The following is a 15,909-nucleotide window of genomic DNA, read 5'->3' as shown; positions in this document are numbered from 1 at the left end:
TAGGAACACTGGGCCTGAATATCATTTTCAACCTGTAGAATCCCTTCAGATGCTTTTGCCCATGTTAAAGGTGCTGCTTTTCCGCTTCTCTATTTCCATTTCACTAACAGCCTTTTAAATAACTCTGAAATAAGATTTTCTAGCCCCATTAAGGGAGTATGGGGAACAGGGCAGCACAACACCCTGTTACACCAACAGGCTCAACCTGGGAAAATTAAACTGCAGTCCTTCATGAGGCTTCTGCCTGAAAAATTGCAGCCTGAATGCAACCATGACTTGGAAGAGTCCCTAGCAGCACCCACTGTCCTGGTGCACAGAGCCCAGTGTGCTGAGCACATGCATTTCCCATCTGGTGTCAGTGACTTCTGCGACTCCATTTGGACCATTCTGCAGGAAGGTGCTTTGTGCTGTTGCAATGCTTTGTAAACATGCTGCCAAATGCTTTCACGGCCCTTATTTATTTAGTGGAGACTGCAGCAATGGGCAGTAAATTTGACTTGATATTTCTATGTCGAAAGACATTGTGTAGAAATGCAAAATTAAAGAAGAACAAGATCTGAAATACTGAATTTACTCCACTGTATTCCTTCAGGCATTTCTTTATTCAGAGTATTTTTGCCTGCTGTGAACTGATTTAAATAGAGAAACCTTGGTTTCATTATTGCAAAAGAGAGAACTCAGGCTTTTTCCAGGTGGAAGCTGATGGCCCAATCTCACCTGTAGGGAGAATCACATCCTGCTGCGAGCAATCAGTTAAAATTGTGAGGCTTCAGAAGCTTTCAAGTCGCTTTATTTGGCAAGTTCCTGCTCATAAACAGGATATACAACACGAATAGCTGGTGAGTAGAAAGCAGGTAGTGAATATTTGAAGTGTTTGTCTGTGGTTAATTTAGTAGCTCAGTAAATGTGTTTTTTAAGTACAGTTTTAGTTAGCAAAATGATTTTTCCTGGCATGTTCATATCCATATAACTCATGTATTTCCCTGACCTGTTGATATCAAAATAAATCACGTTTGTATGTAAGCTAGTAATAAATTAGTGCTCTTTTATAAACTATCCCAAAATGGAAAATCAATATCAAGTGTGGCCAGTCTTCTAAACCAACAGCTTTTCCAAAAGTGAGTTATTGGTGTGTCTATGCATCCAAAGCTTACACTTTGCTGTATTATTAATTTACACAAGCTGCAGGCTTTGATGTTGCTGGAATTTAACACTGGGCTTTTACTACAACTGTTTTCTTTAATGTAAAATGTCTGTGGCATAATTCTCACTGCTAATTGCAACCTTATGATGGTACTCTGTAAAGCACTGCTAACCTCATTCACAATAGCACAAGAAGCCTGGGACTGCTGCTAATGCATGCTAAGCCTTTTCAGTCTTGTTTTCTTTTTTTTATTCTTTTAACCATAAATAGAGATTATCACAGTCTTAAGTACTTGGGCATCTGGGGAGAGTTTGGACTTAGATCCAGACTTTAAGTCCCAGGCCAGACCCAGCTGCGGCAGCAGAGGTTCTCTAATTCTCCGACTGAGTTGTTTTGCTCTCAGCAGCGAAGCAAATAAACATTAAACAAAACCCGTGCTGCCCTCTTGCAGCTTTGGCTGTGATAGCACTGGTAGCACAAGAGCGATACTCTCATACCTGAGGGTTCTTTTGAAGCTTGCTTGGGGCATGAAGAGCCAGGGTCCTTGTAATCTCTTGCATCTTCTTCAGAGATGCTAATAATAAAATTCAGTATTCTTTCCAATGTTGCTCACGTTAAGCATTCAAGTTTTTTGAACTGCTTTTGTGCTAATGGTAATGTTTGATTTTACTTTATTTTTTTCTAGAGGTTTGTTAAGTGTCAAGTGCTGCAGCTTAATGCTGAAGCACAGCACTGCTAATGGAGTACCTGACCTTTCAGCATCCTCACTGAACAGCACTAATGAAATTTCCTGCAAACTAATTAATACACGGGTAAGGCAGCAGTCAGGTGTACCTTTAGCAGCTTAACTCTCAGCCAAGAGGATGAAGTCCTCCTGCCTGCCCTGCACTGACATCTCACTAACAATAATGGATTTGGGACCTAATCAGGCATTAAAACAGAGGATTAGTGAGCTGCAAACTGCAGGGATCACAACTCAATTTACAGTGCGTGCAGGGCACTGGTAGAAATTACAAGGCATGCTTTCAATAAAGGAGTGTCTAGCTGTCTGATAAAACAATGTGGGCAGCAAAGCCTGTTGGATTTATGGAGCTGCTCAATGATGATTTTTAGATCATCAGCAGAAAAGAGACACAGGACAGTAGCTTAATATCAAATTCTAATAGAGCAAGGAGCAGTGAATGTTAAGCATGGGTACTACAACTGCCTGAAAGAAGGCTGCAGCGAGTCGGTCTGTTTCCTCAGATCACAGGTGATAAGATGTGAGAAAATGGCCTCAAGTTGCTCTAGGGGAGGTTTAGAATGGATAGCAGGAAGAATTCCTTCACAGGATAGGTGGTGGAAAAAGCTATCCAGGGAAGTGAAGGATTTGCCATCCCTGGAGGAGTATAAGAGATGTGTGGTTGGGATACTTATGGACACAGTTTAGTGGTGGATTTGTGTTAGGTGGTGGTTGAACTTGATGACCTTAAGGGTCTTTTCTGACCTAAACGATCCTGAGATGATGATATTTGTTGTGTGGTTGTGAGGCAAAGCCATACATAGTGGGTGGGCCATTCCTTGCAGTTTATGAGGGCTTATGATGGTTGCTATGCAATGGGACTTTTATTCTCCTGAAACCTATGGACTACAGCTTGTCAGTGGTCTCACACCAGCAACTGCCATGAGGTTGCCATTATACAGCAGCCTCCTGTTTCTGCCATCAGGTTTCTGCTACGCAAGAAATTGGCACACAGATTTAACAAGCATTACCACTTCTTTAGTGCCCCAAGATGCAACTCTCTGAGTTTTGAGGAGGCTAAAGGAAGAAGAGCTGGTAGATGGATAGTAGGAAGAAAAATGAGATCTGATAAGAGAAATGAGGGGTTCCACAGGTGGGATTGATAACAGAAGGGAAAGCAGCTTAGGACAGGAAAGGATTTCCATCTAGAAGTGCCAGTGGTTAATAGAGTGGTAGCAAAGAGAGAGTGGCAAACAGGAAGGTGCCTACAGCACATGGCCCTTTATATATGGCACTATAACCACTCCAGAATGTTGCAGGAACTCTGAATGGTTTGAGTCTTCTTTTGGCACCTGTGTTAGATAGGTAACATCCTGGAGGTTCATCAAGTAGTGCAGCCCACATCTAGGTTTGGAAGATGGTGTATCCATGAACTGCCAGAGTGAAATGGCACTTCACTGCCTTTCCCCAGAAGACAACTAGTTTGAGCTCTTCAAAATCGCTCTGCAAAGCAGATTAACCACAGAAGCACATGCAAGGTTTGATTCAAAATGACGCTGCTGGGCTGGACAAAATTGCTGAAGACAACCATTAAACCCAGAGCACATACATCTCTTGCACATCTAGTGTCTTGGGAGGTATATTGCTGTTGGTCTTCCACGCCTATAGTACTTTTCTACACTGACAGCCCAGCAGTGAAATGGCTTTTCTGTGGTCAGCACGTAAAGCAGGTGGTCCAATAGTGTGCTGAGGGGATGAATTCCTTCCCTTGCTGGGGAGTATCAGTATATTGCTGCACGCATACAAGAGATAATAAGGGAGAGCTGCCACCTGCTGTTGAAAACATTGTGGTTGATATTTTAGCCCGAATACTGTAACTGCTGTAGATGCCTCGTTAATGCCAGCTACTTCCATCCCACAAAGCAATACTTTGCAGGGGTTGCAGGAAACTCAGGCCCGTTTAGCACTGGGGAGAAGCAGAATTTGCCCTGAAGTGTTATCATTCTCATTACTTAATCAGGAAAAAGCCAAAGCATTTTACTTACTTATTTTGAAACAATGCAAAGCTGGAAGGTATGGCAACATCATTGTTTCTCCAGGACGGAGTTCAGTGGAATTCTGAACTGTGCTTCCAAATGAAGCCACAGCTGATTGATTAGGCCAGTGCTTCGAACTGACCCTGTGAAAGTAAATGCTTTTTAGTGTCTAAATATAAGCTTATAGACAGTGTTTGAAGCGTTCAGCATGCTGACAGTTTATATAAAGACTGTTGTTCTGTTTGATTTTTGAAGGAGTGATGGGGTTAATCCCAAGGACTGTTGTATGTCAGACAAAATCATGAGCTTCATCCACTAAACACATCACATGAATTTTAACACCGATTCAGCTCAGTTGGGCTGAGTCGAGGGGAACTAATTCAGATGGATCAAATGGAATCCACTTTGCAGGGCGGCCATGCTTCAGGTTTTAAAGTCTGCCCAAAGTACACCTGAGCAGTCTTTTTCAGGGTGAGTTTGTAGGTTTTTGGCTGCCTTTGCTGGAGAGCATAGGCTGGGGTGGGTACGTCCAGCAGATGGTGCAGCTGGCCATATCACAAAGCTTTCTGGGACTTAGGGCAGCTTCTAATGCTCAGCTGCTCTTCCACTGTGCTGCTCACATAACTAAAGGCAGCTTGAGCTTGGTAAGGCAGAGGCAGGTTTGCAAAACCTGTGAGTCCTGTCCCCTCCAGGTGCAAAGTGTGGTACAAGGGAAGCATCACTGTCTTCACGCAGTCTGCCTGCTGCCTTCTGCTGTGAGGAGACAAAGGTGGATATGTAAAACTGTGCTAAACAATCTCAGCAGCTGGAAAAAAAACAAACAACAAAAACCTGAGCTCCCCTAAAAGCTGAAGAGATCTGAAAGCACTGAGGCCTGTAAAGCACAGACTCGTTGCAGTGAAGGATAATGATGCTACCTTAACAAGTATCAGATGCTTTGGGTCTGATTCACAGCCTCGCTGAGCTAGTTGGATTTCCACAGGCTGCCACGGGATGGCCACGGAGGGTAAGAAATGGCTGCAAAGCAGAAAGAAAAGAAAAAATCTTTCAGAGACCTGCCAGTAAAGTTCTTCTGGCTTTGAGTCTGGGCATGGCTCCCAAATTCAGCCTCTCACCCTCAGATAAAGCGCTACAGCCTGAAATGAGAGTCAGATGTGTGGGAGGGGAGCATGCATATCTGTGCCTGGGCTGGAAAACACATGCACTGTAATGCCTAGAAAATGCTTTTTATTTTGGGCCTTGCTCCAGAAAACCTTTTTCCTTGCTTTTACAACCACCCTCTGTTGCTTGGGACTGCCCAGATTTTAAACCCAGCCCAGAGGACAGGGAGTGCCAACAGCCTGAGGGGTTTTCTCTGTGCTTTTCCTCCTGGAGAAGCCTCTATTCAAAGCCAATGCTCTTCAAGATACGTGCAAGAAGGGACGGTCCCCTCAGGCTGTGGCCACAGCCACCTGACCCACAGCTTCCAGCTTAATCCATCACAGCAGGCAGGTGGAGTCCTAACTACAGCAAAGTGAGGAGAGATGGGACAGCCAAGTGTGCCTGGCAGGGCAAAATTGGAGGGGAGGGGGGCAGAAGGGGGAAGATCCTGGCAGTCTGCAGTCGGCTTATTCCTATCATTGTATCATGGGGTTATATTCCTGCGTGAGGGTGGAGTTCTGTTTTGTTTGTGTTTTTCCCGAAGTCAGAGTCTTGGAATTTGGTGATTATGTGGGCATTTTAGCTTGAAAACAAACACAAATCACCACCATCAACCTGTTATGCTGGGAGGCAATGGGAATGGCAGAGGACCAGGAACACTGTGAGTTGAAGGAGAAAAGGACTTGTTAACCTGGAGAAATGGGAGGGAGCCATGTAGGGCTGGATGGGACCTTAGAGATTGCCCCGTTCCAAGCCCTGCAATGAGCTCCACCAGCTCAGGCTGCCCATGGCCCCATCCAAGCCAGCCCTGAGTACTTTCAGGGCACCTGCAGCTCACTGGGCAGCTTCTGCCAGAACCTCAGTGCCCTCTGGGTGAAACATTTCTTCCTTATATTAAAGTAAGGAGGAATGGGGATTTCTTGGGGCAGCTGCGCTTGGGATGGCTGCAGGGAGCTGAGGAAGGACAGCACAGAGAGGTCATGGAGGATAGTTTGGATGGGAAGGATGGGCATGTACCTGCCAACCAGCTCAGATCCTCACGTAACCCTGGACACCCATGGTTACATTGCCCCCCAGCCTGGTCCGTTTGCACCTGGGGCTGCCTGCAGCAGGGCTGGCTGTGCCCTCTGTCACACGTGCCTTGTGTTGGGGTAAACTTGGGGAAAACCTCTGTTAATTTTCTATCTGAGGGCTATCTAATATCTAATAGTGACTGCATCTCTTCACCGCAGCTTAGCAGCGGGAAGGGTGCTGGAGGAGATGCGATTTACCCAAAGCAATAAATGCAGCATTGTGTGCGTAACTCACAGATGTTAAATCAATCTTCTTAAATCCGCCTTAATTGCTTAAATAGTTGGAGTGCTGTTGCTTTTCACAGAACTGAGCTGTCGGTGCCTGCGGTGCCGCAGGTCACATTCGCCTCTTGGGTAATCTCTGGGACCTGGAAAGCCCATGCAGACAAAAAGAGCTCTGTGTGCAGCCAGCACCAGCTGGGTGGCAGAGCCACAGGGCTGGGTAGTGCCTAGGAGGTGTTCTTTGTGACTCCTGCACCCACTCCAGCACTCCCTGAATATCCAACAGCTTCTGTTAAACGTTTCCTGAAATACTGCTGCTACCATGATGCTTTTTCTTGCCATGTGGGCAAAGCTATCAGAAACTGACTCCGAACTGCTGTGATTTTCAGTTGTGCAGAACTGGAATGTGCTTGTTTTAACCTGAGCATTCTTTCTGCTTCCTTATCAGCTCGTGGTGGTCATTCCTACGCAGCCCTTATCACAGAAGTATTTATTTGCCATTCTTTCCTTGCAGGCCAGCAGCTTACACAGGAGTGAGACCAAACAACACGCACGTGCCAATGCTGCAGGAGAGGCTGAAGGACGTCCTGCTGTGATTTAGGGGTCATTTAAGGGGTAAAGTGAAGAATTCGGTCATGTTTTAGAAACATTCAGCTTTCTAACGCAACCGAACTTAACCGCTGGGTTTTGTTTTGTTTTGTTTCTCAGCACAGATTTCAGCAAACGATGCCTGAGTGGGGGGTGGTTTTCCAAGCACGATGCAGAACCTGTTGCTGTCGGGAAGTCGCAGTAGCACAGATGCATCACGCCGGGTGTGTGTGACAGAGCTCGAGGTGGGCGGTATGTCTGGCTATGAGAATGACTGGAACTCGAACAGAGGGACAAATAATGAAGGAATTACTCACCTCGAGGTAACGCAGCAGAGCCTCCCAGTACTGAACAACGACAGGCAGAGCTGTGAGGTGTCTGGTGAGAGCAGCTGTAGCTCAGCACTCAACGCTTCCTGGGGGGAGTTTGAGGGCTTCAGGGAACCGCTGGGCAAATGGCAGAGGCTCCATCCCAGTCCTGACTTTGTGCTGAAGTCAAAAAACGCTTCTGATGGGGGTACAGGTGTGAGCAGAGAACACTGCGGTGCTGCTGCCGGTCACTTCTGTTCCGAGCCATCTCTACACAGTGAGATACAGGAGGCTTCCAGCTCTCTGAACAAGGTAAGTGTTCACAGTAAACCGAAGACCAGGAGTGTTTGTGTTGCTGCTTCCTGCATCTTAAGATTTGTGTCCCAATGTCTTCTCTATAGAGAATAACGCTGTACGGGGAGGGAAACTGTCAGGCTGCTTTTTAGTTAACTCGAGTGGAACAAAAAAGCAACTTCTTTCCAGTGTTTTGATAAATACTTCAGTTGTCCTGCTGGAGAGCTTTAAAGAATGTAACATGCTGCTTTTCTTCTGGGCACCGGGAGCGGGTTAGCCCTTCAGAAACAAAGGGCCCTGAAACAAGTGAGAGTTAAAACCAGGCAAAAATGAGCATAGGAAGCAAAGAGCTGGGAAGGCAGGTAACAAAAATAGAGTGGGCAGAAAGCCTGAGTTGCCTGCAAGCTTCTTGAAATAAACAGACATAAAATTGAGTTAGAAACTGACAAAAACTTTAGCTTCTGTTGTGTAATATGTTGCCTGAATAACCTGGCAGTCTTTCTAGTATTTTGGACTGATCGTGGGTAGGAGTTAACATGATACAAGAAAATGAATAGCAAGTAATTTAATACCATTCTCTCACGGGATGATGCATTCCCTTGTACAATGTTGGAACTAAAATCTGAATGCTTACAGAGTTGTTTGTTCAGCATAAGGGTTCTACCATGCTGAAATTGATGTGTTTTAATGTTAGCAGGCACAGGTAAGCGCACTAACAAAATGGCAAGACTTCATTCTTACTACTTTTATGAATTAAAATGTGAGAAAAAGGAGAGCAGTCGACTCAGGCTTTCACAGAGCTGATGGCACTTCCCAGCTCACAGCTTATAGTCTGTGAGATCAGCTTTAACATGGAGGGAACGGAGTTTTGTGGAGCCAGGCTTCCCTACCCCTGTGGCTGGGAGCTTTGCCTTTTGCAGATGCTTTACTGGGGAAAGCTCAGTGCTGAGCGTGGGGTGAGCTGTCTAGCATTGGTAGAACTGAGATCACAACATACCTGGTGATGAGTTGCTGGTATGCATAAACAGAAGTTAAATTCTAAGGTTGGAATTTCAGACATGCGGTCTTATGCTGAGAAAGCAGATTATGTGGCGACCAGGGCAGAAATATAACAGACTGTGTGGTTTCTGTCTTAGAAGTTGTACGTATTAACCTAACTGTAGCTTTTGCTTTAATTTTTGTGTGTGTTTCTTAAAGTCAAAAGGAAATATCCCAGCATGAGATGAAACTTCAGGCAGGATTAACATACTTAAAGGGTCTTTTTCTTAGGGTAGAGAAGCAGCTGCAGTGCTGCTGGAGATTTCTTTGGGAGTAGAGCAGCCATGTAGTTTATCATTCATTCCTGTGCTTGTTATATTGTTTGTTTGAGATCATAAACTCCTCAGGCTGGGGTGCAGCCCTGCTGTATGGTCAATAGAGGAAGGTTGGAAGGGACCTAGAGATCATCTGAGGTCAGAGGTCGGACCTCCAGTGTATTGCATCAATTAATTAAGCTGTAACAGTCAGGAGCAGAGTCCAGTACTTAAAAATGAAAACAATCACCATTTCCTTGCAGTAGCAGGATACTATCATAGAACCACCAAGGTTGCAAAACACCTCCAAGGTCATCCAGTCCAACCATCCACCTACCACCAATATTCCCCACTAAATCATGACCCTGAGTACAACATCTAAACGTTTCTTTAACACCCTCAAGGGCTGGTGACTCCACCACCTCCCAGCTCATTACAGTGCCTGGCCGCTCTTGTAGAGAAGAAATATTTCCTAATGTCCAACCTGAATGTCTCCTGGTGCAAGGTAGATGGAAATTACCTGCATTTTGTGTTTCATTGCTGAAGTAGACAGCAATGAAAACAAAGTTAATACCAAAAAAGATCTTGTGGTTTTCCTGTACTTTTAGCTCTTCTTCTGGCTTGATAAGCTGTACCCCAGTGGGTTGTGTGCGTGTCTGTGCAACGTTACAGGCTGCGGGAAGAAATGACAAGCAAGGCAGAGCTTGTTTGTTCTTCTGCAAGTGTTCTGCCATAGACTTCTGCTTTTCAAATGCTTTTATCCTCCGTACAGTTCAAGTTCACTAAAGCAATTTACACATCAGTTTAACATATCGTGATATTTGGGGTGAGACTTGGAGGGTTTTATCCAGGAGTCTTTGAGTGTTTCTGCAGTCACCCATCGGGAAAGGCAGCTCAGTAAAGGCTGAATTTCAGGGACGGCAGCGTGGGGCACACTGTGCTCCTGGGAGCATGCTCAGAAGCACGGAGCCTTCTGCCAGCATTACTGACTGTGCATGCCCTCAGTACTTCCAGCGTTCGCTGCGTTTGTCTGAGTTCAGTATAATGAAAGTGGAAATATCTCAATTTATTTCAGCCGTTTGAATTGCAATTAAACCAGCCTGTCAGAGTCCCCACGTTCATGTTTTTCAGAGCAGGTTGTTGATTGCTAGGCAGGGAAAACAAGCCGGCTGGGTTCATTCTCCAGTTTTCACGCAGCATCTCTGCTGCTGGGCTGCAGTCACGCTGCAGGGTGTTAAATACGATTAAGTACTTCGATATAGAAAACTTGAAGATCTCCTTATTTGAAGGAATAAAGCTTCTGGATGAGATGGCACTACAACGTCCCTTTAGGATAGGGTGTCAGTTATGCACGTTTTCCCTTACTTGTGCATTTCCTGCTCCTTGGATAACCCTGTTACTTCCAGCTGTCCTGTTTGCATGAGTTTGGATCACTCATGGCCATGTCCATCCTGCAAACCTCCCTACCACTGCTGGAAGAGGATTGAGTTTGTAAATCAGAACAAACTTCTTAATATAAGCTGGAAAAAGTGCAAATGCAAGCATCCGGAAAGAAAGTGACCCCAGCTTCTATGTGGACTTGTGCAGTGCAAGTATTTGTTGGTGACTGTAAGTTATGTTACACGTGGTTGCATTAGGTGCAGTAGAAATACTGTTAGCAAAATAAGCTTTGAGTTGATGTGTGAGCATATATTGGTTTTGGCCTGGACTGAATTTCTTGAGCAGAAGTCTTGAATGCCAGCAGGCAAAGCAGTCCATAACGTAGCAGCTGTGAAGCTACAGAGGAAGGTTCATTGGAAACTCTTGGATTCTTGCTTTTCCTCCTCTAATGTTAAGTACTCAAAGCACTGATCTATGAGCTCAGTCCCCCTGTGTCATTAATATTCATACAGATTTTACATACAGTTAACAATGCAATCTATGGAAATCGGTTCTGTTGTGCACTGTGGGGTTGCCCTGCGTAGCACATGGACTAAAACTCTCCTTTTTTTGCCTCTAGGCAGACCACTGCTATGTGAGTATATTTAAGTTGGGCTTTCCAGAAGTCTTTGTATCACAGTCCAGTGAGAGCATCAGAAGTCTGGATCAAGTGCTTGGTGTGAATCATGAAGATGCTGGGATTCCCGAACTTACGAATGATCAACTTTGGTAATGAGTTTAGTCAGGAAAAAAAAGAAGCTCCTCAGTAATTGAGCAATTATGTTGTTTATTTCATAATTCAGACGTTTGTGGCACTGGCAACAAACTTAAGAACCATTTTAATCACTGTGCTCCTTCAGTGTGTAGATCTAATCATGCGTTGTGTTGGTCAAGGAAATGGGTTATGTTTTAGCCACGGGAAAGCAAGTAAGGGAATATATCAGAAGTACGAATTTCTGCTCAGTTTTTTCCTGTTGTCGGTGCTCCTTCTTATGACTCAGCTTCTGGAATGCCAGAGCAGTCAGCAGGCAGCCTGTTCTTCCTGTTTGCTTGTCCTTTCTTTACAGCACATCTGACTCAATTCTCCATCATCTGAAGCAGGAGTGCTGCTGCTCCTTCTGCTGACAACCCACGCCTTTTTTTCCCCTCCCCACTTCACCCAGGTGGTGTCCACTTTTTACATTAAACTACATTTGCTTCAGAAGCTGACTTCTTTCCTGGGGTTGTGTTAATGGCAATTAGTACGGCTTAGCTTACCCTTAAGACAGCTGGTATGGTCTCTGTTTTGTAGCACATCTGTGTCCAGAACAGAAACCAGCAAGTTAAATAGTAGCAAGCTGCAGCAGTGAAGTATGACTGACATGGAGGAGAAAGGTCTGAAGGACGGGTTATGCAAAGTAGAAAATTAATAGGGCTGAACTCTGTACCCACATGTTACAGAAGAGGTAGATGAGTATGAATTGTGGGCATGTAACAAACTCTGACATCTGCTCCTAATGCACTTCTTCTCTGAGAAGCCTCAACATACAGTTATGATGGCTGTTTCCATTAATTACCCTGCAGATTTATTAGTGTATTGGGTTGATGCTTTGAACAAGTGTGGAAACAGCTTTAAGATAAACTGTGTTTTAAAGCAAGGTAGGCTAGTACACAACTGTACATACAGAAAGCATGACATATGTCTACAGGAAACTTTGCATGCCATCTAACCTCACCTTGTGTTTTCTTTCCTAGCATTGATTCTGGAAACATATGGAGAACTCTTAGAGACGTAGATAATACCCCCAGATTAAGACATCCCTGGAGTAAATCTCATTGCCAAGAAAACCTCCTGAGTGTTCTTGGAATAGATGCAAATCGAACGGTAATTGAGCAAAGGTCTGCCAGTATGCCAGTATCAGCCTTTGGTTGCAGGTTGGATTTTATGTAAGCTATACGTGCAGACACACGAGGAACGAGATCTAAATGAGTCGTAAGTTTCTTTAAAGAGCGCCTTCTCAAATGATGGCCTCACGTTTTCTCATCATCGTGTGTCAGGAAGGATGAAATTGTGTAGGGATTCCATTTTGACCATCTTTACACCAAGCTCTCAGTTACGTGGCACCCTTTTGCATTGGTATGTCCAGCTTAAGGTCCAAAGGTAGGAATAGCTTTCAGATGTGGGTGTAGTGGATGGTTTTCTTTTTTATTTCCTCAGACCATGAAAAAGACGTCAGTCCTTAATATCGCTCTGTTAAGTGAAAATTGGATTTGAATCGGGGAGGCTGCTAAAATAATCACTGGGTGTTTTCATTGCATACGAACTGGAAGTGTGTTTCACTTGCCTTTTCCTCAGAAGATTCCATCTGTTTTCGCAAGACTTGAGAGGAATATGTTTTAAATTGAAACGGGAACAAACTATCAATATTGAAAATCTCAAGTGTCTCTGTTTAATCTCTTGTTTTGAGAGGATAAAGGCATGGGGGGGTGGTGTAGTATTCAACCTGGTCATTTAGATGGCATGAATCAGTTGTTTGTGCTTCTCGGAGTAACTATTCCAGTTGATGATTGCATTGCCGTGATGCGGTGCTGTGTGCAATTCTGAATTGCAGGAGCTGTCATTTAACAGGAGGAAATGGGAGACGTTTCTCCAACACTGTAACTTCCCCTTCAGTCCTTTCCATGCCCACGGAGACGCTTGCATTGTGTTGCTTTCAAACAATGCTGATTTCTCAGATGTTTTCTAGTTTTTACATTTGAAGTAAGTCATGATTTGGTTCGCGTGTCTGGGGCTCTTTTTGCCAAAGAATTGTTGTGGTGCCAGGGGAAGGTGAGAAATACAGCTTCGGGAAGTAGAGTTTGGTGTTTGTTGTTATTTGAGAGGGAACTTCTCTTCAGGTTAAGCTCAGATTGTCATTAGTAAAGAAAACATAATTCTTGCTTTTTTAAGGACTTTCCGGAGAGCCACGATGACATTACTGAGGAATCAAATGCTAAAGAAAATGAGGAGTTCAGATTTGATGGATTCAGTATTAATAACTGCCAAGCACTGATCCAGACCAAGGTAAGAACCGCTCTAAGCATAAGTACTTGAGGGATGCAGACAGCATATTTCATATGTTCATCTGTGCTGCAGTCAGCTGCTAGAGCATATGTGCTGGCTTAACAGCTTGGTCCTGACAGGGACTGTATGTATGTATGGTTGTATTTTACCCATTGAAACCCATTTGAGAGCTTCAGAGAAGGTAAAACATAACATTCCAAATGCAAAGCAATATAGTATGGAGGATGCTGAAATGTGAGGTTATTTGCTATGCAACCCAGTCTGCTGGTCAGACTATTTACTGGGTGGGAGGGAGCAACAATACCTAAGATACTGTCTGGGTCTATCAGAAGATGACAGAAGAAAACTAGTGCATTAAAGGATTGACACAATGAACACAGAGAGATGCCTGAGACTCACTCCTATGATACACTGTAAGGGGGACACAAGAAACACGGTTCATAGAGAAGAAATTGTATTCAAGCTTTCATTTCAGATAGTCAGAGATTCAGATTTGGTTTCTTCATTATAGGAGAAAACAGGAACTATCTGAAGAGGAAGGCAGAACTGATGTTAACAATTACAGGGGTATTTTTAGGCTCTGTTACAGAACATACAGAGAAACAAAAGTGGGAATTGTTGGCTGTGCATTTGCCTTTGGTCAAGCAGGCGTTGATAAGCTTAGTTTCCTTCATGCAGTGCAACCTGAAGGGATAGTTTGAAGCACGTTTTCATCGCAATGTTTTATACCATTTACTACACTGTATGCTGTTCTGTACTTAGGAGATGCCAAGTTGAAGGATTCAGAAAGGAAATCAAAGGAGACCTTTGAGTGTGTTCCCTCCTAATTCAGTTCTGCAGGGATAGAACTTTGTTAGATGTAGAGGTAGAGTTTAGAAAAGAGATGGTTCAAGGTGAGCTCAGGAGGAGTGAAAGTAGAAAGTTCGTGATACAACATTAAGGTAAATAGATTATTCTGGAGTGGCTTCTGAAGGGAAAGAACAAGCCTTGCTGCTTGGTGTCACACTGAAGCTCATTAGAAAACATAAGTTGCTCACCCTAATTTGGAAACAAGTTAATTCATACCATGAGATCTTTTCCATTCATTTTTCTAGTTGTGTCCTTTTTAAAAATGTGTTGTTTTTTTTTCCTTCGTGCTGATTTTATGAAGTCTGTCTTAAAACCAGATTGAAATACGCCAAGTGATTAAGTTAATGTAGCATAGACAACATTAACTTGCTTTTAATTTTTCACTCAGCTTTCTGCATCGCCAGATCCCGGGCAGGATCAGCTTTTCACCCGTAACCTCTTTCTGAAAACCACATCATCAAAAGGGACCATGCGCCGTATAACGATGCCAAGGAAGAAGCACGTTTTCAGTACATCCAACCTAAACATGAGATTTTTCAGCAGCGATGTTTGTTGAGCCAAATGCACTTCTTAATTGTTTTCCTTCTTTTTGAGCTGAATGCATTTTCTTGCTGGCTTAGAACTGGTGACTGCAGGTGTTCATTAGGAAAGTGACTGTTACTGTATAGGAGGTACCTAAAGCCACATGGATAGAATGAATTTATCCCATCTAGTAGTGAAGTCAAAGAGTATAATTCTGTCCTGTGAGGTTTTGCTGCTGATTCATCTTTCTTACAGTAAATCCAGCTGCAATCACACTTTAAAGACCTTTTGATGGATTGCTCTTTGGAACTTTTCAGGCCTTAAAGCCTCTGATGAAAAACCTGGTTTCCCTGCTGAAACCTGAACCTCAAGTGTGTGCTGAAGTGACACCATCTCTTCTATTTGGTCCAATCTGAGTTGGCTGAGATCTGCTGCTTAGCATGATGAAATGAGCCTTCTGCAACCTCTGGCTTTCATTGGGGTTTAAGAAGGCAGAGCTGCTGTGTGTGAGAGCTTGCTGTGATAATACAGGTAGAGTCAATGGCGTGATCGGATTCAAAATGTTTTGTCCTGGCATTGGTTTCTAACTGAAATAAATTGCATCTCTATAGCTGATTGTGTCAGGATCTCTTGGATTCGTTCAGCTACCAAACGCATACCATACATAGTCCTCCTTGCCACAGCTTAACAGCAGGACTTGTACTGCACAGTGCTGCAAACTATGGCCCTAAACCTGTTAAAGTTTACTGTTAAAGTTTACCACTCTCAATATAGGAACTTTGAACAACATCTTTTAAAAAACAAAATGTTAACTCATTCAAGCTCACCCTAAAGAAAACACTGAAGCACCGCAAAGTGGAGCAAACTCTGATATTCCTGAACTAAGATATTAAGTAATGATGTGTCTTCTCTAGTCTTGGGATTAAAAATACCACACAGCACCGACAGACTCCAATTCTTCACCCAGCAAACTGTTCAGCAGGGCAATTATGGTTGCTCTAACGTAGCCATGCATATGATACCTCGGTGTTATCAGCATGAAACAAACTGTGCAGTGGTCCTCAGTAAGCAGTAACAGAGCCTTTAAAAACAGGCTGTTTGAAAGCAGGCAGCTCAGCAGTTTCCTCTCAAAAGGAGTTCTGCAGGGCTGGGCTGAAGGCTCCACGTGGATGCAGGAGCAGGGTGAACTTTTCTACCTAACGCCGGATTTGACATCAGTTTGAATTTCCCCCATTAAGTCTTTCAGAGCACTTAAAGG

The 15,909-nt window shown here is 43.9% G+C and overlaps 1 protein-coding gene across 5 annotated transcripts; it reads left to right on the top strand.

The window, feature by feature from the left end:
• The first annotated feature begins 762 nt into the window (after nt 1-762).
• Nucleotides 763-15,280, top strand: CLBA1 (clathrin binding box of aftiphilin containing 1). Of its 5 annotated transcripts, XM_072338436.1 has the most exons (8): nt 808-839; nt 1,830-1,956; nt 6,851-6,951; nt 7,045-7,544; nt 10,818-10,966; nt 11,972-12,101; nt 13,167-13,280; nt 14,518-15,280. In XM_072338436.1, exons 4-8 carry the CDS (start codon nt 7,095-7,097, stop codon nt 14,683-14,685), a joined length of 1,011 nt encoding a protein of 336 aa, XP_072194537.1. In that variant the 5' UTR covers nt 808-839; nt 1,830-1,956; nt 6,851-6,951; nt 7,045-7,094; the 3' UTR covers nt 14,686-15,280. The 5 variants fall into 5 exon arrangements, with proteins under 5 accessions (XP_072194539.1, XP_072194540.1, XP_072194536.1 ...); XM_072338438.1 differs by lacking the exon at nt 1,830-1,956 and having other exon boundaries at nt 763-839; nt 7,050-7,544; XM_072338439.1 differs by lacking the exon at nt 1,830-1,956 and having other exon boundaries at nt 763-839; nt 14,969-15,280.
• Nucleotides 15,281-15,909: the final 629 nt, after the last annotated feature.

The sequence above is a fragment of the Excalfactoria chinensis genome, chromosome 5 (genome assembly GCF_039878825.1).
Source record: "Excalfactoria chinensis isolate bCotChi1 chromosome 5, bCotChi1.hap2, whole genome shotgun sequence".
In the NCBI taxonomy this organism is placed as follows: Eukaryota; Metazoa; Chordata; class Aves; order Galliformes; family Phasianidae; genus Excalfactoria; species Excalfactoria chinensis.
Note: the sequence above shows the minus strand (reverse complement) of the source record. Positions and strands in the feature narration are given on the sequence as shown.

Bases quoted from the DNA above. Each gene is read 5' to 3' on its own strand.
- CLBA1 (XM_072338438.1), top strand. From the start codon at position 7,095: ATGCAGAACCTGTTGCTGTCGGGAAGTCGCAGTAGCACAGATGCATCA. The intron at 7,545-10,817 runs GTAAGTGTTCAC...TTTTGCCTCTAG, and splicing joins CTTCCAGCTCTCTGAACAAG to GCAGACCACTGCTATGTGAG. The intron at 10,967-11,971 runs GTAATGAGTTTA...TTTCTTTCCTAG, and splicing joins CTTACGAATGATCAACTTTG to CATTGATTCTGGAAACATAT.